Source organism: Pithys albifrons, chromosome 6 (assembly GCF_047495875.1).
Source record: "Pithys albifrons albifrons isolate INPA30051 chromosome 6, PitAlb_v1, whole genome shotgun sequence".
Classification (NCBI taxonomy): Eukaryota; Metazoa; Chordata; class Aves; order Passeriformes; family Thamnophilidae; genus Pithys; species Pithys albifrons.
The window spans coordinates 34,541,318-34,567,077 of NC_092463.1; the positions used below are offsets into that span (position 1 = coordinate 34,541,318).

At 42.8% G+C, this 25,760-nt stretch overlaps 1 protein-coding gene across 9 annotated transcripts in view; it reads left to right on the plus strand.

The window, feature by feature from the left end:
• The window catches only part of TMEM229B (transmembrane protein 229B), a 37,216-nt gene extending 19,748 nt beyond the window's left edge, over positions 1 to 17,468 (plus strand). For all 9 annotated transcript variants that reach the window (XM_071558145.1, XM_071558139.1, XM_071558140.1 and 6 more), the window contains one exon: positions 11,137 to 17,468. In XM_071558145.1, the coding sequence (XP_071414246.1) occupies positions 11,163 to 11,666 (504 nt within the window). In that variant the 5' untranslated portion in view covers positions 11,137 to 11,162 and the 3' untranslated portion in view covers positions 11,667 to 17,468. The remainder of the gene's footprint in view (positions 1 to 11,136) is intronic.
• The last annotated feature ends 8,292 nt before the right edge of the window (positions 17,469 to 25,760 follow it).

The window sequence follows — 25,760 nt, forward strand, 5'->3', positions numbered from 1 at the left end:
TTCAGCTGAGAGTGTCCCATGTTTCATAGCATTCAGCTACTAGGCTGCCATGAGACTTCAAAAATAAGTCTCTTCTGGGAACCAGGTAAAGTCTGTTTAGCTCAATACTCCTGTTTCTTCAAAGATAAGTGCAATGTGGTTTTCTAAGGAGAGGTAATACATTTTGCTGAGTCGACTGATACTGCAAGGGAGGTGGAAGAGGAGCAGTAAGTTACAGATACTCAGGACATCTTTGGGCTTGAAACTGTTTGAAGTTGAGTATCATGTTTCTGCCTCTGATCTGACCAAAGCAGTAAGATCAAAGTTACTGAAAACATAGTCTGGGTCTGCAGTACCTAATTATTCCTGGCGGAAGCATTTTCTTGTGGAGCCCAACACTGGGGAAAAATTGTGCACATCACAGCCCCAGCTGGATGGAGACACTGCGTGACCAACTCCTCTGTCTTCACACCTGTGTCTCCACATATTCCTAAGGTCTCTGTATGACCATCACAAATAGTTTTGTAAGGGAAATTCAGGGCTGGGGAAGGGTACTGTCTGGACTGTCCAGAGGGATGTCAGTGCTTTCGCAAAGGATAGAGAAGCTCTGATAGTAAGAACATGAACTTTGTGCATTCTGAGGTGGCCAATAAGATCTTGGCCAATTAGTCCCTGTGTTTGGATTATGAGGATGTTTTGTCCATCATTGGGAAGTAAATGAATATGTATGAGAAAATAGCTCTGTGTGGTTTGAAACATTTTCATTTTTGAAGCCTGTAAAACAGAATAAATGTGAATCTGTTTTCTGCCTTTTACTTCAGCAGCAGCAAATAAGAAAGATGGCATGGCATGACATGTTCTTTGAGGCACAGTCTGTCTTTCCATGAGTGTTTGTACATGGTACCTGTGATACCTTCATTTGCAGACACCTGGCCACTTCTTCTGCTGGTAATATTAAGGGAATATATGTCTTTACTGTGAAGTATCCTGACATACCTGAAGATCCAAGGAATTCAGTTGTCTTAAATTCTACTGTAGAAAAGCTGGATGTTCAATTAAATTAATAGTGTTACCATTTGGGACAGACAGAGACATTTGTAGCCCCCAGAGAGTGCTGTGTGCTGCTAGCCCAGGGCCAAGACTGCTGGAGATGATATCCAAGAGCTATTCCTGCTGCTGGTCATTTGTCAAGGTGGTAGTCAAATGTTAGCTGTGCCCCACTGCAGTGCCAGCGTAGCCGAGACAGGCTTTAATATAGTTGTCTTCCCCTTTTCAGAAGGGCAGAACTGGTCAGTGCAGATAGTCAGGCTATATGCTCTCACTTCCTCCTCTGCATGCAGCAGCTGCTTGGTTTGGGGCAGAAGGGAGTGCTGAACTAAAGAAGCACAGGGTAATTTTGCAAAGCAGAGTAGAATTTACTTTAGTAAAACTAAAATTTTGTCTTGCATCAAGAGAAGCTGTTATTAATGTAGTCTCCTAAGCAAAGTCAGGATGACTCTGTGGACTCATCTACAGAGAAGCAGTCTTGATTTACCTTGGGATGTTTTATTGTCAGTGGTCTGACAGCGTATGCAGTCATGAGTCATTTCTCCCAGTGCTCTCAAGATTGTTTTTATCCCACAGCAGCCTTTTGCTCCATATCCCATCATCTTTTCTTCCCCTTCCCATTTTTCTATATTCTAGCAGCTCAGGTTCCAAGCTAGTCTCTCAGACCATGTTTCTACTAAGCCATGCATGGATCTGTACTGCCAGGTTAACTTGGCCACTGAGCAAAACTTGATTGTTTTCTTCAGTCACACTGATTCTACAAGCGCTGGTGCAGGAAGATGATGTGGCTGATCTGCTCTGATGTAACTTTCCAAAGTTGGTTGCCCCGTTTGGCCACAGAGAGACTTTTTATGAGCCTTGCCCATCTCTTCTGATTTTAGAACTCTTGTTCATACCTGAGTGCTGCCTCTTCCCAGCAATTGCTGTCATCTTAACAATGAGGGGAAAGTAGCCTCCCTTTTCTGGACTGTTTCCCAACCCTGTAAAGTTCCTAGCCAGGCTGACTTGAAGGAGTCTATTAAATTGGGGTTTGTAGCCAGAAGAAAGATGGAATATGTATCCAGATTTTATCTTGCTGTAAATCTATGGATTTTCATTATTATCTGCATAGGTGATGTTAATGATTAGGAAACTGTGATGAGTTTACCTCCATGACATCTGCTCCCTACAAGGCTTCCACTGCTAATACACTTACAGTTTTACTTGTCCATTCCTGTGTTTCCCTCTATTCTACAAATACTCCAGGGTCTTTCTTTCCTACTTCTTTTAACCCCATCTTCTGTTCTCAAGGCAAGGTTCTTGCAAGGCTTTTCCCAAATTAACTCTTGCCAGCTTTTCCTATTTTTCTGTTCTTTGGCTCACTGGGTCCTAGAGAAGCCAACACAAATATGGTGGTAATTTAAAGACTCAAGCAAGAAAATTGCTCTGTCTTCTACTGCAGTAGCTGTGTGTGTGGACTCAAATTCAAGTCTCCTTTTATCACTCTGCTTTGACCTTTTGCAACTGTGGCATCTTTCTGTAGCTGAGAGTGGTAAATGTCTTCTGTGCAGACTGACAGTTGAGTGGAGAGATGAGTGGTATTTTTAGATCCTTGCTGAGTTTAGGATTAGAGTTAGCAGTTCTCAAGGATTTTCTTTTCTAAGGTGGAAGCTTAATTCCTTTTCAGGTGTTTAGCAGGTAGGTGGTATTAACATGATGCAGTTAAATTCCACGAGTCCTGAAGCAGATGCATGTTAGTTGTTACTCACAAGAGATGGTTTAGATTTAGAATCTTTTAGAAGGCTGAATGTGTAGACTGGATCTGAGAAAAGGAGTGATTGTGAATAGGGTCTCATACATAAACTGACAGATCTATAAAGCAGTCCCAAGCTGTGATTGATACTGGTTTGTTTGATGATCTGGGCTTGCTATACTATGAAAGGTAAATTCCTGGACTTCAGGCATTTAAAATAATCTGAAGCAACTCTGTGCACATACATACAGACTTTCCTGTCTTAAGAAAAGCAAAGTCTTACACTTATGGTGACTCATAAATACAGATAAGTTTTGAAAATGCTTTCCTGTATTAGAGCAATTAATCTGTTGGGTTCTTTGTTGAGATTGTTTAGTAGGACATGGTTATTTGAACACACTGCAGTGACAACAGGAAATGTGGAAGATGGTTATAAACATAATATTAAATGGATCTGCTTTCAGAGGGGCTCTGTAAAGGCTGAAATTGAGCATGCTCTGTAAAGCTGTGATACATAATTGGCAGGCTGAAGGTAGGAAACTAAATCCAACGGTAGTGTTCATAATGTTTGTAAAAGGTCACCTCAGCATAAAAATGAACACAAAAGAAGCAATTACAGGAAAAAATTTCAGGTAGAGGGGAAGAGAGGGCAAATCACTGAATCAATAAGGACAATGTATAAAGGTGTCTGTATATCTTTATATTAATCTATACATCTGTAGATAGAATTAAAATTATGTAGACGTAACAGTTTGATTTGTCTTCATTAAAGCAGCTATCTGTGGTCCAGTCCAAACTAGAGCATCAGAGAACAGTTCAGTTCTGTGATCTGGGAAAGAGGCAGTAAGGAGCTCTGAAAGAGTTCAAAAAGAACCAAGGTAACATCAGCTCAGAGTAGATGTGGGGCATCCTTATGACCCAGCAACCTGGTTCATGAGCTGGAGTGCATGAAACTGCAGCTGGGACCACATGTTACAGCTGGAAGAACAGCACTGGGAAACACTCCTGAGACATTGCCTTCATAAGCTGACAGATTAGAAAAGGAGGGACCTGTAGGACACAGCAGTAAAAGCTTATGGACCAATGCTGAGGTAAGAAATCAATGTCTGAAGAGATAAGAGGCTTTCTTGAACATCAGGGAGAGATAGCCTGGCAAATCCCAGTTCTGTGTGGGGTACAAATGTTTATGGCCTTTTTTTTAAAGAACTTGTGAGTGTTCAACTTGCCACCTTTCAGAAGACTTGGTTTCAGTCACGTTCTCCTGTAGGAAAGCTCTTGCGCTTCCTTCTCGGGGCACACAGCACATAATCAGATGAATGATTCTGACTCGAAGGGGAGTCATACGCAGCTGAACATTAGAGGTTTATGGTGGATCTGATGCTTCAGGTTTACAAAAGAGCAAAATGACAGGTGTACATAAACCATGAAGATGGTGTCTGTGGTTGTAACCTGAATGCTAAGCTTCCTGATACCTTGAGGAAATAACAGCGCTAAAAATGCAAGCCTTCTTTTGCAAAGATGTTAATAGCAACGGAAGTACCCAACGCAGTGGTGGGAGTATGTTTGCTGTGTAGGACCTAGGCCTGAAAACATTGACTTGGTATTCTGGTTTATTTCTGCAGTTTGTTCAGAAGAGCTGGGCTAAGCTGGGCTGGTACTGACCTCTGTGAGTTGTCAAATCAATTTATTATTGTAGTCTTGAAGTAGACTGGTTTATTTGCTTTTCATTTTGCTTTGTAAAGAAGATGAGGGCATTTGCTAGAAGAAAAAAAAAAACACTTTTTCATAAATTGTCTAAATTTTCAAAAAGTTTTAAGAAACCACATAAGATGGGTGACACATAATGTCTTGACCATAGTGTTATCTTTTCTTGATGTCTGTTGGCTCTGTAGTGACAGTGGGAAGTATATTGGCTATGGCAAACTCTTGTACACTTTTAGTGTGTTTCAGGATAAATTCTCTCTCCCCATTCATCACTCTGTTTTGGGTTGCTTTTTCCTGGTTGGCCATGATGTGTGTTATGTTCCTTGAATATCAAATTTTCTTCAGTCAGCAACCATGTGTTACGCTTAAGCTTTCTAAAATGAATTTTGATTGCTACTGTCTTTAAAGCACAGTTTGAAATGAAGGGGCCCAGCTCGCAGTTTACCAGTCAGGTGGTTGCCCATTAGGGAACTATGAGTGCTCAGACCTAGGCCTGAAGTCACAGTGTGTGAACATGTGTCACCTTTTGAAAGATGGGTTCTAGGAACTCAGTTCTGTTGTCACTGCAGAAAATGAAGTCAACCTGTCTAACTGTCCAGGTTAAGATAATGGTGAATACAGCAACTGAGCACCCAAAACTGGAGGATGGCTGAGAAAGGTTCTTCTGGACATGCTATCTTCATGGGGACAGACCTTCCGTAATACTGACCCCCTCTTCCACAGTGTTAATTGGAAGCTCTTCCTGCTCCTACAACAGAGTCCTGGTTTCAGTCTCTGTTTTGTGCTGGAGCCACTTTGGCGGCACTTGGGCCCTTGCTGGACACTTGTTTGTTTTAGAACTGTTGTGTCAGCAAATGCTGGGGACTCAGGACAGCTTTTCCAAATAGGAAATGGCACGGCATGGGAATTCCTCACTTTCTGCACTTCTACTGCCATTCATGAGATCATATTAGTCAGAAATCCATTCTTTAAACAAACAATGTCATCATGTTTTCTCTTTGTTCTCTGAAAAGCCCCCCGCTCTACACTCCCTCCCAAGAAAACCCTGCCTTTCTCCTTCCCATTGTGAAATGGTGCCTTCCGGGCAGCCGCCACACAGGCATTACCGGTAAGAACTGCACTTCCCCATCCCTTTGGCTTAGGCTGGTAATTGGATTCATTTAATCTCCTTTTGCCGTCATTCTTTTTTACTGTATCCCAGGTCTCTTTGGAACAGATTTGAAAGGTAGACAAGGATCAGAGGCTGCCAGCAGGTAGAGTGAACTGGGCAAAGGAACAAGGAAACAAGACAAGGCAAGGAAATTATGTGCCTTCTATGGGAAAGAAGCTAGAGACAAAAATGAGGGGAAAATGCAGACAAGAAATAAAGTGTGTCTTCTTACCCACAATATGTGGAAGGGAAACAGTGTGCATCCTGATGGAGGTAGAGTCCAGAGAAGCAGCAAAACCAGATGACTAGTACATTCAGAACTGACCAAAATCTCAGGCTCCAGATCCATCCTGAAAGCACTGAGAGTCTGTATTTGGAGACATCTGTAGGATGCTTTTAGCTTCATTGCAGGGCTTGATTAATTGATCTGCTGGAACTATTCCACACTTCAGTACAGTTGAAATTCTATTTTCTGAGCCACAGTTAATTGAGGCTCTCAGTTACCTGAAGGATGAATATCTCCTCAGAGTTATGACTTCAGCACATAAGTACAGTTAAGACTTTATAAATCTTTAAACACTGATGAACTAATGTCTTGAGGCCAAATCTAGCACTTAGTGTTCTGTACACATCTAGTGTTCTGTAAATCTTTACTCCTAAGGGCTCGAGTGAGATCTTCTATGAAAATGTTTAAGCCAGATTTGCAGCATATTCATTGCATATTGTCCATGGTTGCAAAAGCATGCTTGTTTGGTATTTACTCACAAGGAAAATGCAAAATAAGAATTACCTTTACAAAGGTATTGCCCAAAAATACATGTCAATTTTCACCAACACATCCTTGTATCTACTGTAATCTTTGCTAAAGCAGTAACGCAGATACGCATCTGATTCTCCCAGTCTTAAGGAAGAACACAGTAGCTACAATGATGTGCCAAAGAAAGTAATTAAAAAGTAATGAAGAACGCTTACTTTCACATAAGTGCTGTTTGGGTAATAAGGTTCTGAGGCAGGAGAATACAAGATGTAGAGCTTATGGGCAGGGACTGGGAGGTGCCCTTTACTTCAGTGTTATCTGCTGCACATAGTCCTGTCGTTTGGAAAGACTGGAGTATCCTCCTACAAATGTGCCTCCCTTGCAGTTACTCTTTCAAATTTAAAAGTAATTATGACATGTAAATAGGATTATAGATGTATGCAAGGCATGTCTTAGAAATATGAACATGCATGTTATAGAACTAAATATTAGTAAATACTTCAAATACTAATTCATAAAATAATACTGTGCCCTAATTTTTTAAGTTGCAGAAATAACTGGGCACTGCAAGTAAGGAACTTCCAGCAGTAGTTCAAGTTCACCTGCAGCGGATCAAGTAGCTGATAGAACTTGTACAGCCTCAGGACACCACTAAGCAGGGGACCTGCCTCATGGAGTTTGTTATTTGTGTTTTTCTTTTATTAGTACTTCAGAGTTAATTCAGCGTTTCTTGATGAGGACTCATTACACCCATCCAGAAGCTGTGAGTCTAAATAATTCTACTGGATTAGAGAAAATAAAGACAATCTGTGAGAGACTCTTTTTAAGCAGTTTGGCTTGGTAGGGAAATGGGCAGAAAGCCACTGCAAAGGACAACTTCAGAAAAAAATAAGCTAGACAGTGATCAGGAACTTAATCAGGCATGAATACAACATCCACAGATGTCTCCACTGCAGTGCTTGTGTGAGACAAATGTGCCATTATGTCTGGGTCAACCATCAGTCCATTTTCCAGTCACTTCCCTCTTGCCTACCTGGGCTGCATCCCCTGCAAAACTGAATGTGAGTATGGAAGTGCTTCCCTTGCACAGAAGGGTCTTGCATGTGGTGAGGGCCAGTCTGGGATGTAAGTCCTTTCTCCTTGCTCAGCCTAGTGCATCAGGCTTATCTGTATCTTACCTCAACCTAGGGAATTATTAATATCCACTTCAGAGCTGAAATTCTAAAACATGAAAGTGTTATCTTGATGCTGTTACAGTATTATTTTCTTACAGCCATAAGTCAAACTGCTGCCCTGATCACAGAATCACAGAACACGCAAGGTTGGAAGGGACCATAGTGGGTCATCTGATCCAACCTCCATGCTCAAGGAGGGTCATATTAGAGCACTTTACACAGAACTGAGTAAAGTGCTCTAAGTACACTTTACATATGTTGAGTATCTCCAGTGAGAGAGACTTTACAACCTCTCTGGGCAATCTGTTCCTGTGCATAGTCACTGAAACAGTAAAGTAGTTCTCTCTCAGGTGGAACTTCTGTGCATCAGTTTCTGCTTGCTGCTTCTTGTGCTTGCATGGGGTTATTCTTCTTCAGGTGCAGGACCCTGCATTTGCCTTTGTTGAATTTCAAATGATTCTTCTCTGCCCATCTTTCCAACCTGTCAAGGTCCTTTTGAAGGGCAGCACAGCACTCTGAGGGATCAGACACTCCTCCCAGCTTTTTGTTGCCAGCAAGCTGCAGAGGAGGCACTCTGCAACTTCACCTTCTGAACCAGATTTCTGTAGATAAACTCAGTCCTTCATATACTTTCCCCTATGAGGCTTGTGCTTGCTTTCTGTAGGTGGAGGGGACTCTTTGCCCCTTCATTGCCAGCAGAGTTATCCACACAGGCAGGGCAACTGGGGAAAGGGACTGCATGTTCCTCGGTGACAGCCCCTGTGTGGTTTCCAGAGACTTGCCTTTTTTCTTCTATCAGCAAGGTAGAGGATCTACTTCTACTTTAGCTGTTTAAAATATGATTTTCTGATTATGAAAATAATTTTTAAAACTTTGAATTTAGAATCTCCCTGTTTTCCCCGAAAGAGTGCAGTGTGAGCAGCTTCAGTGCAAGCATGGTCATTCATGTGCAGTCTCCACTACTTGTTTGCTCTCTGCTGAGACAATTGTGTAGGTGGAAGCTGAGTGTCTGGTTTCCAGGAACCCATTGTCCATCCCACTGTAAGTACCTCAGTGACAAATGTAATTTGTTTTCCTCAGGAGACTGAACAGCTATCATATGTTCAGAGCCTTTTGGTCAGTGTTACTGTCATTCCATTAAAAGTCTTGTTGCATTACCAAGTTCAGTTATCTACTTGAGGCTTTTCACAAATCTGCATTTCTTACTGAATCCAGTCTTGGCCTTCTGTTTGGATACGTCTCCCACTAATGTTGCACAACTACTTTTCAGCTTGATGCTTTTATCATGAATTGCTGCTCAATGAGCTACACTTTTCTTCTTTATGTCCCTCTTGAGATCTTGAGTATTGCCTTCCAGACACCAAACAATTTGATGTGACTGAGAAATAAGATGCTTGGGAAAAGCTGCAGTTTTAATTGTTTTGTAAATGCTCGAGTGACTTGTAACCATTAAACTGTACAGTCCCCAGCTTGTGCAGTGATGTGCTGTGGTTTGTGGTAGCGCCCCTAAGAGTATCCTTCATTCCCTTCTGTCTTAGTGTATGTACTTTTTGTTTTATTTTGGATGAAGTATTTTACAGGAAGAACTGTGATTTGTGGATTTGATTAGTGCCTAGAAGAGTGGAACCAGTTTATGTTTGGACTACCACAGTTTAGCACCTGCCCTTTCTTGGGATACTGTTAATCAGCGGGAAGCCTGTGAGGGCTCTTTCAAGTATATTGTAAGGAGGAAGTTTCCCTCAAGACTAGGCCAACTGAACACGTCACAGTAGAGAAAGTAAATATTGAGACAGTGCCAGTGCACTGACATTTGTCTCTGCAGTTGTGGTGAAAGCTGTGGGACTCAAAAGAAGTCAGCAGTGGTCTTTTCAATGGGTTAAATTGTATTGAAGATGTCCCAACCTAGACTCAGTTACTAGACTTGCAGTATAGTGACTAGATACTTTTCAAAGAGTAAAAAAGAAACAGAGAATAAATAGATTTTTATTAAGTATGTGGTGTAGAACTAGGAAAGAGAAATCTTCATTGCACAGAGGAAATAGTGTGGGGTTGAACCAGATGTGGATTGTTGACTACATTTCAGTGTGTCTTTACCTTTTGTAGGGAGCTGTAAGGCAACAGAAATTATTGGTGAGATGATCCTTGGAGTAGGAAGGGAGGGACTGAGCGAAGGACCTTCTGTGCATTTGATCCAACTTTGTGAGTAGATTTTCAGAATTATAAGGAACACCTTATAGACAGTGCTGCATGCCGTGGATGCTCCCAGCTAACAGTTCAAATACATTTCAGGTAAAGCTGTAGAGGGTAGTGCAAGGACTGAGAACCACAAGTAAAAAAAGTTAGAAAGCGAGGAAAATCATACAATCCCTTGACAGCTTGGTAAAATCTTGACAATAATTTTCATCTCTGGACATTAATTAAAAAGAAGTCAGTGAAGTCCTTTCCTAGCCCATTATGCCACAGAACCGACAAGTGCAGAGCAAAGTTAAATAGTGCCTGATAAACAGTCATGAGAAACTCAACTTGAAAAAGCAAGTTTCAAAGAATGAAAGAGGTCAAATTCACTCAGTGGTATAAATCTGTAAGGCTTCAGTAAAGTAATGCTTATAATCAGTGTGTGTCAGTGACTGTAGCATGGCAGACTTGTAAATCTCTACAAAAAGTAAAACTAATTGTGCTGAATCAGTTCAGTGATAAGCAAACTGTGTCTTTTCAAAACCTCTTCAACAAGTTTCTTCCCATGTAAACAATCAGAGTTTGTTCTCATTTCCTGTTTATCATTACTACTTCTTTCTGGCTCAGCTGTTCCTTTTTTTCTTCTCTTTTGTGTTTTGCTGTGCTAAAGTCAAATCTGAATGCATTTCAATGGCTCTCTTGTGCTTTTTGACTTGCTATCAGGCAGTCTGACACAATCAGAAAATTATTTTCCATATGCTAGCCATACAATGCATGAATTCTTCAACAGACAAATTAGAAGTTCAGCTGAATAATGGGTGCAAGGTGTGGTGTCTGAAAGGGTAAAATCTCTGAAAATTTCTTCTCCAGTTCCCTTGCTGTAGTTCCCATCAAAGTTCCAGGTTTTTTACTACAGCAAACATTTTGGGTATAGAGACTCTAGATGATAGGTGGAAAGGTCCAGGTGTTAAGTGTAGTGTTCATCTAATTATTCCATAATAGAATCCAAAAAGCAAGGGACAGCGCTGTTTCTTGAAAAGAGCAAGCAGGTGGTGTGTCCTCCTTGTGACATGACTCTGTTTATCTACTGACTGACAACCAGTACATTCTTTGGCAGCCTCACTCCGGGCAAAGCCTCCGTACCTGTCAGCTCCCACCTTATCACCAGTGCAATACCAGTGGCATCCTGTTTCTCAGGCAGAGCAGTTTACGTTGTTCAGGCCCATTCCAAGTCATGGAGTCCCATAATGTGCCAACTTTCTCCAGGGCTTAGAACGTGCGGTGGTAAAAATGGGATGATTTAAATGTCACTTCTTTCTCATATTTATCCTTTGTGGGTGTTACGAGTTTGTGTGTTGCCATCTGGGGAATAAGGATGACATCCTCATTAACTCATCTCTCTCCCTCTTCATTTCAGAGTGCTGCTGGGGTGAGTGCAGAAGAATGGCTGCGGCAGAACCTCTGACTGCTTTCTCCCGATGGTACCTCTATGCCATCCATGGCTATTTCTGTGAGGTGATGTTCACAGCTGCCTGGGAGTTTGTGGTCAACTTCAACTGGAAGTTCCCAGGTGTTACCAGTGTGTGGGCACTCTTCATCTATGGCACCTCCATCCTTATTGTGGAGAAGATGTATCTATATCTCAAAGACAAGTGTAACATTTTAGTGCGCTGCTTCATTTACACACTTTGGACATACCTCTGGGAGTTCACCACTGGCCTCATCCTGCGCCAGTTCAATGCCTGCCCATGGGACTATTCCCAGTTTGATTTTGACTTCATGGGCCTGATCACCCTGGAGTATGCCATCCCATGGTTTTGCGCTTCTTTCATCATGGAGCAGCTGGTGATCAGAAACACCCTGCGCTTACGATTCGATGAGACTGCTGAGCCGGGGGCCCCCACTGTCCCTGTTGCCTTGGCCAATGGCCATGTGAAGACTGATTGAACGGTGACTTAGAACCACACTTAGAAATCTGGGGGAGCCCAGACTTCTAACACGGACTGTCAGCTCTGGCTCCGAGGTACTGCTCCTTGCTGTATGATAAGTTCATAAACCCCATTTTCCTAATGGGGGTGTGCATGGGATATACCAGAAAAAGTGGAACCAGTAGATTTTCTATGGATTTTATTCTTTGGGCTCCAAGGACCAATATCAGTTACTTGTTAGTTAGGTCATTTCTGATTTTAACTTATTACAGAAGAAAGCAGTCCTTTTGCTTACACTTTAACATGGAGAAAGAAGAAAAAGAAATGGTACATCGGAAATGCATCCAAAAAGGAAAACACCTAAGCAGTGGATGGGCATGGACACGCCAGCTGAGTTTAGTGATTGGCTTACTCCATTAGGCAATATTCAGGTGCTTGCTTGCAACCAATACCTCCTGTGGGACCTGAGATGCTGCAGGAACAAGGAAAATCCATCTGCTGTTGAGAAGAACCTAAGACTGGCAGTCTGCTGGGGAGGTAGATGGTATTCCCCTCGCCAGGTTCCATTGGCCTCTCCCCAGGTTCTTTTTTGCACCACAAAATAATCTGGTGCTGGACATCTTGCTGAATTTATACAGATCTTGTACTTTTTGAAATCTCAGTCCTGATACTCAATAGAAATTTTTTCTTTTTTCTTTTTTTTTAATGAAGGTCTTTTTTGCCAAGTGAGTTTTACCATAATCTGTGCAATCTGAATCTTGGCAAAAGGCGCAAGAAGTAGTGCAAGTCTTCCCATCTCCTCTGTCCCCCCAAAAGCAGACCTTACCTGAGGATCTGCTTCACATTTCAGCTCCCATCTCATCCTTGCAAACCTTGTAGACCATACAGGCCACAGGAGTTTTCTGCCTTTCTTTCCAGGGATTCCTCTGTTTCTGGTAATGTCGACGACTTAGTCTGGCTGCAGCCCATTGTATTTGAAGGTCAAAACCTTTGTGTGGCTAACATGATATCCAGGATTTGGTCCTCTGGCATTGGCTCTCATGTTCCTTCAGCACTGGGAGATCTTGGCTCATTTCTGCCTAGGGTTTTCCTCAGTGTATCAAGTGGATTTGCTTTTTATTTCCCAAATTCTGCTTTAAGTAATGACAGCCATATTGCTATGACAATAATTTGAGGCAGCAAGAGATATACCATGCTGCCTAATATATTTATTACAAAAAAAAGACCAAAAAAAAAAAAAAAGGCAGAAAACCCTTCTCTGAAGAGCACCTAATTCTTCATGCTCTGCCTGAATGAGACTTTGAGTTAGAGCAGCAGAAGAGAGGTGGTGCAAGAGGGAGTGCTGTGGCTTCACTGTAGAACTACCTGTACCAGGGACAGTTTGAAATTTAACCTATTGGGAACACTTATGGAGTACAAGGACAGTTGTGATACAGGGAAGGTTTTAGATAATGGCAGCCAAAAGTTTGCAGTTCACTCTGGCAAGTCTTGGCCTTTGAAGTTAGTGACAAACATGGAGATTCCAGCTGTCAGATGTGTCACTCTTGACCTGGGTTATGGGGAAGGTTTGCTGTAGTTGCCCTGGAGGGCCAGATTAATTTTTTGTGTTCTTCCACCATAGTCAGCAGAGCTGTACCAGGGATCAGTCTGGCTTGACAAGCAAAAGTGTTGTAGGATTCCACTCTTGTTTTGGAAGTAGTTGGGCTATTGCTGTGTAGGTCCCTTGTCTCTATTAGCCGGTGTTCAGCTGTGAATCTGCTTCTTGCCCTGGGGCAGCCATTTCTGAGAGGAAAAGCACTGCTCACCCTGTGAGATGAGTTGTTTCATGGTTCTGCTCTTATGAAGGCAGTGTTAATCCCTTTTTGTGTCACACAGAGAGCAGTTATTTTATTTCTCCCCTCCCCTTTCTCACATGGCATCCATTGCTGGCAATGGACACATGAAAATGGTAGTGTAAGGAGTTAATCAAATCTGCCCTGGGTATGCAATGTCTCCTGAAGCACCGAGAATACTTAGGTGGGTATTTAAAGTTTCCTTTTTATAGTTCATTAAATGAAAAGAGAACAAGCACTGAACAGATAGTTGTTTTGATGCTGTGATGCCAGTATTATTAAATAAGAGGAACAGTATGTAGTTTATCAGAGTTGTTGGTCTCAGGCATAGAGGTCCAGGCAAAATAGTCACCTGACACCGTACATTCAGTTAAAAAAAGAGATTTATGCATGGAATAATGTAGATGAGCTGCACTGGCTGGAGCAGAACAAGATGCAGATGAGAGTGGAATCTCACCCTTTTGGCCCTGGTTCTGTCAAGGTCATCAAACACAATGTCTAAAGCTGGGTTGTCCTCTCATAGCATAGCCTTGGTGTGGTGTGGTGTTGTGCTTCCTCCTTCAGCACCTCCACATAATGTAAACCCCTCAGCTTCACAGAAACATCCTGAGGATCCCTGTTTTCTCCTTAGCTGTTAGAACACTCTTTAGAAAGATTAAAAGGAGTTAGCAATGTGGTTTGAAGGAGTGGCTCTCTGCAGAGCTAACCTGGTGCACAGTAACAGTCACGTGTCTGTTATTGTCTGTACTTTAGAAGGTCCCACCTAAATGAATCTGGTTTTGCTCAGTGGTGTAATAATTAGATGCTCGAACCATGGAGTGGTTTCCCAGCAGCATCTAGTATCTACTGCATTATCATTATTGCCTGTGTCATTGTAACAGCTGTTTTGTCTGCTTTCCACTGATGTCTGACATGTACCACCCAGCTATTGCATCTTCATAGAGTGGTAATTTATACCCAGAAGTGCACTTTACTTGCAGCTTGCACACCAGAAACAGAAAAAGACCCGGCAAATTCTTAAATCAATTAATTATGTATAATACCACATACCTAATGCAGAAGGATTAGCCAGACTTCTCCATTCTGAACAATATGGTTGCAGTCAGAGCTTTGTCTTTTCTGAAAAATCTCCCTTTTTAATACATGTGATACTTCTTAAAACATCTTGCGGAAGTGCCCAGAGCACGTTACCAGGATCTCGGCGGCAGCTCACTGAGAGCTCAGGAGCTGGACTGAAGTTGAAGAGACATTTATGTTACGAAGAAAAAAACGCACAAGGCCTAACATTTGTTGTATGTGTATCTTCCTCAGTAGATTAAAGTTGCCTGTTTTGAGTTCACCAGCAATAAAAAAACCCCTGTGATTTATCTACTTGGTCCTAAGTGCAGCAAAGAGAGAGTGACCCATCTCTGCCTTTCTTTTCCAGGGGGTGGTGGGATATGGATTTCAATTACCCCAAGGTTCCAGGTTTATGTCTGTTCTCTTGGTTATCTCTTGTATGGTCCACCCTAAAGGATCTCAAAATATGTGATAAATAAATACAGAGTCTGGTGTCCTGCACACAAGAGGCAGTTCAAGCATTATTGTGATGTCTGTTCATGCTCCAAGGATCCAAGGAAATGTTTTATCTACAGCAGAACCAGATGCCATTTTGGTCTTTGGTGTTATAATTGAGAGAAGTGTGTACATATGTACCAGGTACTATTGCGCCTTTGGTCTGAGTGCATTTTGTAATTAAAGCAGAATAATCCAATCAAGGTTTTGCTTGACTAGTCCTGTGACTATAAAAGGTAAAAAAAGACTGGAGGGCTTTAGCAGCTTTGAGAATTAGGAAGCAGCTGACTAAAGTCTTGACTTCAGTAGCATTGCTCTGCTGACTGACTGGTTTTCTAAAACCTGCACAGAAAGAAAGGGGATTTCTTTACTCATGGAAACTTCTGCCTTTCTGTAAATAAAACATGAGCCACCACGAAGACCTGAACTGAAACCAAATGTTTTTCTATTTCAGTTTATCTTAGGCTCTGAATGCATGTAACATGCCCTGTATTCAAGGGCGAGGTTTGCAGACTTGAGTTCTTTTCCTCCAGTCCTTCTGCCTGCAAACTGCATCTGAAGGTGAGACTACTCTCTTCCCCTTCCTTCCTGCACACCAACATCTACCAAATCCCTTTGCGGTCCATCCCCTGTTGTAGAAGAAACTTTCTCTTCTGGTGCAGCCCCTTGCTAAGCCAGAAGCTCTTAGTGTGTCACCTCACCCAGCTGCTTTGGCACCTAATGACTAGGTCGGCTGACAGAGCTGGTGAGAAGATAAGCGTTGTCCTTCTTTGGCAAATGGCCTTCACTTGACTCTGTCTTCCCTTAGGTCCCTTGGAGTGTCCTGAGCCAGCCACTGGGGAAGGGACTTTCCCTTCTATCTCCTGCCCCAGGAAACAGAGCAAGTTCCGCTGCTACTAGGCGACCTTGGCAGCACTCAAGGTTTTAAGCTGACACAGGTCTTTCTTCGCTTGGGCAGGGAAACATTGATTTTAAGAGCTGCAGGGCTCTGGGCTTCAAACTCATCACTACCCAGTCTTCCACAGGCCTGACAGTGAATCTGTAGTATGTGAAATGGTTTATTTCTAGGATGCTCTATCAAGGATTTGGCCACCTGGTTCACTGTTTTGTGAACGAGAGGAAAGTTACAGAAGCAAGTGGTGTACCCAGTACCTGCTGCCCAGCCCTGGGCAGCTAGCACAGACACCAAAGGAAAACATGCAGTTTTGATGGAAGTCCTGCAGAGGGGCTGGGCAATGCACTGGTTAGTTTGTGTCCAGAGGCACCACTTCCTCAAATACACAGTTGTGCTTTCCCACTGAGATCGTCACTACCTGCAGCAATGCAAATGTTGTCTGCTTCCCCCAAAGTGTGTGATTGCTTGAACTTACTCTGAACTAGAAGGAATGTTTAAGATCTCTAGTCCTCTCTCTCTTTAGGCAATTCCCAATTTAAAACTTTGTGGAAAAATACATTACCTAGAGATATGCAAGCTAATGCTCATTAAGCCAGTATAGGTACTAAAAGCCATACAGTGTGCTGTGCTACATCCTGCTAAGTTAATCATGCTGAGAAGCAGAATACCTTGGCCCTCAGGCTGTGCTGCCATTTGGCTACACCACTTCAGCACCTGAATTAGTACAAACGCTTACTCAGGAATGCATTTTGCCTTATAAAATATACTCTTAATTCCATGCTTAAAAAGAGAAAGCTATGTAAAAGCTATATATATAGGCTATATATATAAGCTTCATCAGTGCTTATGATCTTACTTGAGATCTTACTTGTTTAAAGTTTCAGCTACTTAATTGAGACCCTGGAGACCAAATATGGCAGGTGACTTGTTACAGCTCTGGAGCACGTCACTGGCATCACGGAACTAGACACTCCATTGCATGAGGTGTGCTGTGCAGCTCCAGTGCACAGCCAGGAGCTATGGCTTCCACCATACAAGGACTGTGATGAGTAGAGGGGTGATACATGTGCTGCTGATAACGGTGGCAGAGCGAGGACTCTTGGTGATGTCTGCATTCCCAAATCTTCAAGAGCTGAACAAATTGGAAGAAGCTCTTCTGTATTCTCTGCATTTGGCACTTATCACAGGTGTAAAGCAAACTGGCAGGTTTTTTATTCTAAGACATGCAGAGCATTTCCTTGACTCCTTACTTGGTGTCTGGATAGCTTAATCCCCCTTTTGTAGCCACTGGATTTTCTGATAGGAATGGCCTTCATTAGTGTCACAGAAAATAGTAATTTTTAAATGGTAATCCCAAATGCTTGACGTCAGTTTGTATTTATGCTTTAGTCTATTTAGGAGCTAAAGACCCTTAAGTATCTGGTGATGCTGTTTGTTTATGCTGTTGTGTGGTATGTTGTCCTGCTTTAATGCTATAATGCAGAAGAAAGAGAAGGAAATACAAGCAATTTGATCTTTAATAAAAATACATAAACATGCAGCTGAGACAATATTTATTAAATATCTGAGCTGAGATATGCATATGCTTGTAGATCTCTGGCCTTTCAAATATGGGACACTTTCCAGTGCAGAATTTGGCTTTCCGTTGTGGGTAATCTCCTTTGCAACATACCTATCTTGCTATTTCAGTATGATTCTTTACCTAGTATTTTGGGAATGAGAATAACGGTATTTGCCTTTATTTTTCCCTTTCCCCTGAAGGATCTTTTAAGTGATTTTCTCAAATTAGTGAACTTCTGCATAATTACCAAAGTAGGTCAGGATTAACCCCAAATAGCACTGATCAGGAGCTGATGAAAATGTCCTAACAGTTTCCAAAAGGTCATTTCAGACCTTGGACAGGGAGTTTAACACTTTACCTGTTAACCAAGTTTCCAGATTTGAGGAGTGAGTTAATAGAATTCCAAGAAATTTGGGAAACTGGGAAAGTGCTACTTGGTTTCCCGCATCTGAAGCTGTTCCAGAAATGATTTTGTACATCACCACATTGCTCTTTCTGCCTAAGTCAAAGCCAGCACATAAAGGGAGTCTGAGCTGATAGACAGTCCAGTTCTATCTTGTATAAAACAGGACTGATTTCCCTCTGTCTGCTACATAATCCCATCTCCATCAGTAGAGTACTTTTGGGTAAATATTGCTAGGGACAACAAGCTATGTAAAAGGCTAAACTGAGGTGACCATCTGCTCTATCAGCTCGTGTTGTTGCAGTTACTGCAGAATTTATCTATGATGCTGTTTCTGTTGTCAGATCACTCATCTGATCCCACAGCTCTTCCTATTGCTTCTCTTTCTCCGTAGTTCCTTTGGGGTATCCTGTTCTTTTCCGTGCTTTACCTCCACCAGAAACCCATGCTGCAATGACAGGTTTCCTAAGCCTCCTGTCTGAACCCCACCTTTGGCAATTTAACACAAATGCTGTTAAATGATTGCTGATGAGCTGTATCTTCCATTGAAGCCCACAACAGCTGCAGTTGGCAGTGCTTTGGAAGGCAGAAAACATTTTACACGCTTGCCTCCAGCAACAAGTATAGCAGCAAGTTTGCAGTTGCTGTTCAGTGCATTTGCTGTACCTTCCACACCATGTCTAAGGCAAACATGTCATACCATCCTGTTTCATCCTTAAAAGAAGGGGACATCACCTGAGGACCTTCCAGTGTCTTTGCTAGGGTTTGGCTTCCACTCTGTATGTGCTCTGTTATTGCTAACAAGAGCAGTGTGTACCCAGCCTGAGTCAAACCCATCCCATCTAATCCTCTTCCTCAGCTAAAGCATTGACCAACTCCCTCCCACTCAGGCTGCAGCGCTGATCCTAGGTGTCCTGTTCTGCTGCTGCTCCATCTCTTGGCCACGGGTATCTATCTGCTATCTCTAATCTCAGTCATTATCCAAATTCTCCAGGCCAGGCCCTGTCTTTTTGTTGTCACATTGATATGAGCATGTCCCCAACAGGATCTGTAAGTTCTATGATATTAAGCATTAGAAAGAGTTTCTTGAAATCAAGGATAAGAATAAACATCCTAGCTCTGTTCCATTAATAAAACAGCTTGGCCAAAATGGCCAAGAGGGACCTTTGTTGTCCCTTTCCATCCAGCCTTATCTGCCAGCATCATGCAGGAAGGAAAATCCTTGCCAATGACTTGAGCATGCCAGGAGTGCCAGTTGAGGGGAGCATGGCTGGTGGCATGCTAGGAACCTCCTCCCTGAGACTCCTCTTCAGATGACACACAGGTGTCCACATTAGCCTGATGCTGGCATGCTCCAGCAAAACTGATTTTTAATGTTACTGGATGATCAGCTGGCTCTTCAGCAGAGGCTGATTGAAGTTAGCATGGTAATGATAACAGTATCTTATTTGACATCATCATCGTGGCTCGGTTTCGCAAACGAAGATTTGGGAAGGGCTCTCCCCACATGGGTGAGCCCTTCCAACCTGTGCAGTGGATTTTTTAGGTGAGGCTCAGCATGCGCAGAACTGGCCCCACCATTTAACTCCTGAGGTTCATTTGCCGCAGCCAAGTGAGCTTGGACAGTGACAGTGAAGTCCTCAGGACTAGAACCTACAGCCCCCGGTATTCCCAGGAGGTCTCCCGTCCAAGTACTCACCGGGGCTGACCCTGCTCAGCTTCTGAGATCTGACGGGATCAAATGGGATGACAAAGCACAGCTGCCCTTTGATCTCACAGTTAATGCAGCATTGTCCCTAGCAGTGTGCTCTTGGTGGGGCTTTTGTGCAGCATAACTGCTGAAAGTAGCACAAACACGTCCAAACACCAGCATGGGCCAAAGTTGTCCTAGCCACTGATCTCTGGGCAAGAGTCAGGTGTGCACCCAGCATGAAGCTTGTAATGAAAGTGGTCTTGCCACTACACTGTCCCAGCAAGGCTGCCTGTGGCCTTACAGCTGCCGGCAAAGCCAGCAGTATGCCTGGCCTTGGCTGCTGTCATGTATGGTTTATCAAACCCTATTTCTCTGTCTTAACTTCCATTAACCATCCTGTCCTTCCTCTCTTCCTTGCCAGCTGCCTCCTGGCAAGGTCTACTGCCTGTTAGGGCCTTGGTGTTCATCTTAATTTCCTGGTTTAGACATGGTGACTTAATCTTCTCCACTTAATACTTTCTTCTGGACTGGGGCTTCACAGCACTGTTATCTCCAGCCTTTATTGTCACCTCACAGCCACTCTTCTGACTCCTCCTTCTGAGGAATCCTTGTCCCCCATGTGCACACCCATCCAGCTATGCAGCTTTTACTGCCATCTCCCCACTTCTCAGTCCTCTGCCTCCCTCCTAGCTTGCCACCATCTCTCTAGACCAGCATTTTTCTCCACTCCTCTGGCATCTCTTCCTGCATGAGTTACCAACAACTCAAACTGCCCATAACCACGGTGGATTTCTGGTCCACTTTTGCTTCTCATGTTCCCCACTTTTGTCCCTTCTCCCTGGCAGACACATAACAAATGGAAGAGGCAGAGACATCTTTGAATTTGTCTTCAGCTCTTCCATATTTGCCTGGCCTTTATGTCTTACCATCTTGTCCCCGTCCCCTTGAGGTCTCACTGCAGGACCACTGCTGGTGTTCTGTATGCCTTTTTCTCCTTGCACATCCCATACACAAGATGTTTTCTTCAGCTGACCTGCTAGAATGTACCGATGTCCCCATGCTAGTCTGTCTCACCAGCCCTACAAAACCCAGCAAATTAAATCATCTGCGTATCTATTTCACCTATTTCTGAGCAAGATACTAATCCCTGCATAGTGAAAGGGTCATATGTACAAAAGGGCAAATGAGGACATCAGCATTAAATAGAGAAGTGGGGGAAGGGAACACTGAGGCCAAGAGCAAGGACAGGACAGATGTCAAGGAGATGAGTTTACAGTGTTGAAAAAATACATAAAGCTGAAACAAGCAGATCAAAGTATCCTCAGCAAGCCACATTGATGCTCTTTCCTTGCTAGTACTCCATGCACTCCCTTTTTCCTGCTCCCTGCACCTATGTCTTCTGAGCAGATACCAAGTTCTCCAACTGGCTCAGAAAAATGTATGAACAAAAACAGGAGACACCCCTTTTCTCTGTGCTTCTGTGAAAATAGACACCTCTCCTTCCCTTTCATCCCTAGTGGGAAAGCTGATCTGTCTGACTGATCCATTTGCCAAGGCAGCCCTCCCAGGCCTCTTCACTGAATGCCCCTGTGTGAATAGGAAAGCTCTTTCCGGCTTCCCCAGCACAGCTCATGCACCATACAGGTCCCAGTGGGCAAAGGATTTGCATGTTGGTGCCATTACAGTGACCTCCCAAAACAGCTCCTTTTCCCATCTGTTTTGTGCTATTACCTTTCCATGACACAAAAGTATTTGAAATGTCTGTTGGATACCACAGACACCCCTCAGGCTGCAGCTATGATAAAATATCCCTCCTTAAAGAAATAGAGAGAGATCCTTTGTGCACAAGAGCTCCTTTCAGATTAGGTTGGGGTGTTTTATTGTCCTGTAAAGGGTTCTGCAGTGAGTGAGCTGGAGATTTGATAGTTGCATCCCAGTTGTATTTCAACATGAGACAGACAGCAGATGCTTCAAGAAGATTATATTTCTTCATATGCATTGGGTCTGCAGGGAGATTACACCTTCAGGGTCAGGGCTTTAGGGGGGTGGCTCTACAGCCCTGCAATAGGATTCTTCTGTTACCAGCAAAAAATATCTATAAAGCACAAGGCATTCTGCCAAGCCTTCTATACAGAGTCAGCAGGAAATGCTGCTTCCAAGAGAGATTTTACCTACAGGTCTGTCAGGGATAGCTTTTATTTTAATAGCAGTTGATCAAATATCCCCATTGCTGCAACACCTTGTAGGCTGAGTATCAGGTCTAAGCCTGAGCTGAGGAGCAGCAGTTACTCGTTGAACAGTTAAAAGATTATTTGTGTGTGGGAAAACTGTCTGCCTCTGTAAAGACAGGCAGAAACGGGCACTTCATCACAGTGTGGTGTTTTTGAAATGCAGATATCTTGGCCAAGGAAATCAGCTGGCCAGCTCAGAATACCATGCAAGGGAGGCAATTATGTCCAAAGATGCAACAAAAGCCGTCATGGGGTTCTCACTGTACACACTGACAAGACAGAGATATTTTAATGAGGTTTTACAAAGAAGGTGCCTCTTCCTACTCCCAGTTCTGTGTGATCGTTAATTTATTTTGTATATTGAAGGATTAAGTTTGAACAAGCCCCACTAAAATAGGATTTTCCACAGAATTTAGCAATCTTTGACACCAGCCCCTCTAAAATTCAGTCCTGAGAATATTTATAACTATCAGTACAATTCATGTGCAGATACAGGCACTCTAGGGTGCCAGCTCACAGCCAAAGTGCTAAGGAGCCTCCGGTAGCAGCCTGGCCCAGCACAGGCAGGGGGCTACTCACCCAGGTTCCGGCAGGTGCTGAAATGAACTATCCCAACAGGGAATGCTTGTGCAGCCCAGCTGTCTGCAAGACAAAGGCATCCTCCAGCACAGATGCAGACCTTCCCATAACAGGTTTCTGAAAAAAAGGAAAATACAGTGTCCTGACTCTGGACTAATTTCTCCATTATTCTGTATCTCATGGAATTATAGCTTGCAGGCTCAGTATAAAATGCTAATAAATCACAAAGAAAATGTGCTCACTGAATGATGGAATCAGTAACAGCACTGGATAAGAACCAAAGAGAACACAGACCTCACTTATTACTAAATCCTACCTCAGACAAAACTTCTTCAAATTTCCATGAGTGTTTTCCTAAGGAAAAAAAAACATTAACCAAGGAAACCAGGACTTACCTCAAGTGCTGAAATCTGCAAAAGAGAAAGGAGCTGGTTTTAGCAGGTGCCCTCCAAAGGCTACAGAGCAATATGGGCATCAGTATGGCTTTGCAGTGCTGCTGGCCTACAAACATGAGTTGCCCCACTATGTTCCCCCAACCCTCATGCGCAGAGTTTAATGAAGCCAGAAATGGTAAATGTCAGGAAGTGTTCCTGCAGTGCAATGTAGAAACTATGGTTAGGTACAGAAGTGATCACAAGAGAGGTTGCGTATATTTATATGAGTACTTAAATAAATGTCACAAATAGCTCTGATTTCTCTCTTTACCCTGCAAACAGCTGCCATGTGCTAAAGTCCCCTTGTAGAGAAATATATTTAGCAAAGAAAAAGGATGGTTCAGGATGCCTGTCAGAATGTGCTTTCCTGGCACCTGGCCCACCCTTTTGCTAGGGATCAGCAGCACTGCAGCAGCCAGCCTCAGAAGACTGAGGGGTCAGGACATCCCTGTGACATCTCCTAGAGGAACAGGAGGTCTGTGCTAATTCTCTGAGCTCCCTCTGTCAGCAATCCAGACAGAAAAGCCACATGTGGCCATGACGTCTGATCTAGTCCTAATCTTTTTCAGGCTCAGGAGTAAATGAGTTTCTGAGGGGTATGCCTGGACCACAGTTATTCAGAAGCAATGTAATAATTTCTTTTTACCAAGACATCAGTCCTCCTGCCTTGGTGTGCCTGAAAAAGGTCTTGCTCCTCTTGGATTTCCTCAATATCCACGCTTTTGTGGCTGAAGTAGTGGCAGCAACTTCCTTTTTTCTCCAAGTTTTGAACAGGCAGAAGGAGGAACAGAGGCAGGGGAAGTTAGCAGTGGGGAGGAGAGACTGAGAGAATTCATGCCTGTCCCAACTTACTTTTTTCCATTCTTTTTAAAATATCTAGTTTTGATGTTATGTGTTGACTTCAATTGTTGATAGACTGTATGAAAAGAGCCAGTGTTTTACTCTAGGCATATTTTTGGCAGATATGAAGGCAAGCTATCTACTCAAGATCAGCAGCTAACCCACAACAAAGCTTAATCTCCAGCCAAAACTTAATCCAACAGAAACAAAACATTTGCCTTTCTTAGGCACTCTTTCTTAGGTACTCTTTCTTAGGTACTCTGAGATGGAGAGAGAGAGATCTTGGTTTATGGGTGGCTCCAGAATTGTTCTCCATCTTCTAACTATTCCCAGAAGACAAAGCAGGGTATGTGCACTTGCTCTGTGGTTTAGGTCAGAGACTGTGGTGTGGGGTGGCCGATGCCAGGCTCTCAGAATTATAGCTACAAAACCTCAGAGTGAATCATATGTAGATCTAGTACTAATAACAGTATCCCTCCCTTGCCCTGTAAAACCTTCTGCTATTTCTGGCATTTCTCTCCCAGCATCTCTTTTCAGCAGATTGAGACCATTATCCCTGGAATAAGAGTATGTATACTACTGTTTTTTTCACTGTATCTCATTTCTGACTTCTCTTGCTTTTTACTATTCTAGTCCTGGTTTATAACAGGAACTTGAAAGCCCAAGGATTTTCTTCCCATCTGACATTCATTCATACTCCCAGCTTCTTTTTTCCCCTGTCAGATTAAAGGCAAAGAACCAACAAAAACTGTGCATTTATGGTCTGTATTTTTAATACCCAAACTCCTTATTCTCTTCTTATTCTTCCTTCCTGTAACTTTATTCATATTCATTTCACTGATCTTATTGTGGATCTTCACCAACATAACAAGGAAGTCAAATGATATATTAAAAGAGTATTTGTTTTAAACATGACATTGAATACAAACAGGTCTCATGCTCATCTGCCCGTTTCCCAGCCCTGATGACTTGTCTACATTCCTTAACTTATCATTCAAGACTAGATATTGGACAGTGACCATAGATTTAGAGTGACTCAAGTTGTACCAGTCTGGGACATCTCTATCCTGATTTTCTTCAGATGACTTCAGTTAGAAGTATGTCAGATGTGCACTTCCGGGGCTGAAAGTATTTCAAGCTGGAAGCCCTAAAATCAAGCCAGCTCAAATCAGAGGCTTTAAAAAATCATTTGGACTTTGTATATGAGTTGGTGAGTCCCTGCTGCAAGGTCATGGAAACATGCAGTTCCCAGTGGAAGCTGAATGAGAGCCAGTTGAATCAAACCTTTGGTACCATAAGGCTGTTGAGTCACACAGCCCAGGATACATCTGTCCCTACTGATGCCATGACAGCATACTATAATGAAAGCCAGTGATGAATGTAGGATGGCTTTATCTTCTATCATCTCAGTGGCACCTTTACATATGGTGCATTTTGACCCTGAGATTAGCTCAGTTGGTTAAAACTTGGTTGTAATAATGTCAAGGTCATGGGTTCAATCCCCTGTGTGGGCCATTGACTTAAGAGTTGGACTCGATGATCCTTGTGGGTCCCTTCCAACTCAGAATAGTCTGTGATTCTGTGATTTTATTTTGCAAGGCTGGGAGTGTTCTCATTTCATGCCCTCTCCCTCTTGGGTGTGAAAACTCCTGAGGTTTGGGCAAAGATTCTTTCAATGACTGAATTGGATTGGACCCTGATGCTTCATGCAGATTTATAAGCCTATATCCCAAAGACAACTGAAACAAAAACTTGGTTGACAGTTAATAGGAACCTGGTTCAGCAAAACAGCTAATCATGCGTTCAGCTTCTTGCTGCACAAATGTCCTATTTTACTTCAATTAAGTGTAGGATTAATTTCCTGCATAGTTAATATAATTTGCTGTAGTGATTTATTTAAAAAACCAGATATGGCTCTGTAAAATCAATTTGTCATGGGTAGTCAACATAGGCTAAGGATAATGTGATCATAGCTGTGGCATCATGCCCAAACAGTCAGTGACAAGCACACTTGCCTGAATACTCTCTGTAGTAATTGAGTTTGTGGCAGTGTAGTCTTGAGGTGATATTTGAATATATTATTGCTGTGGG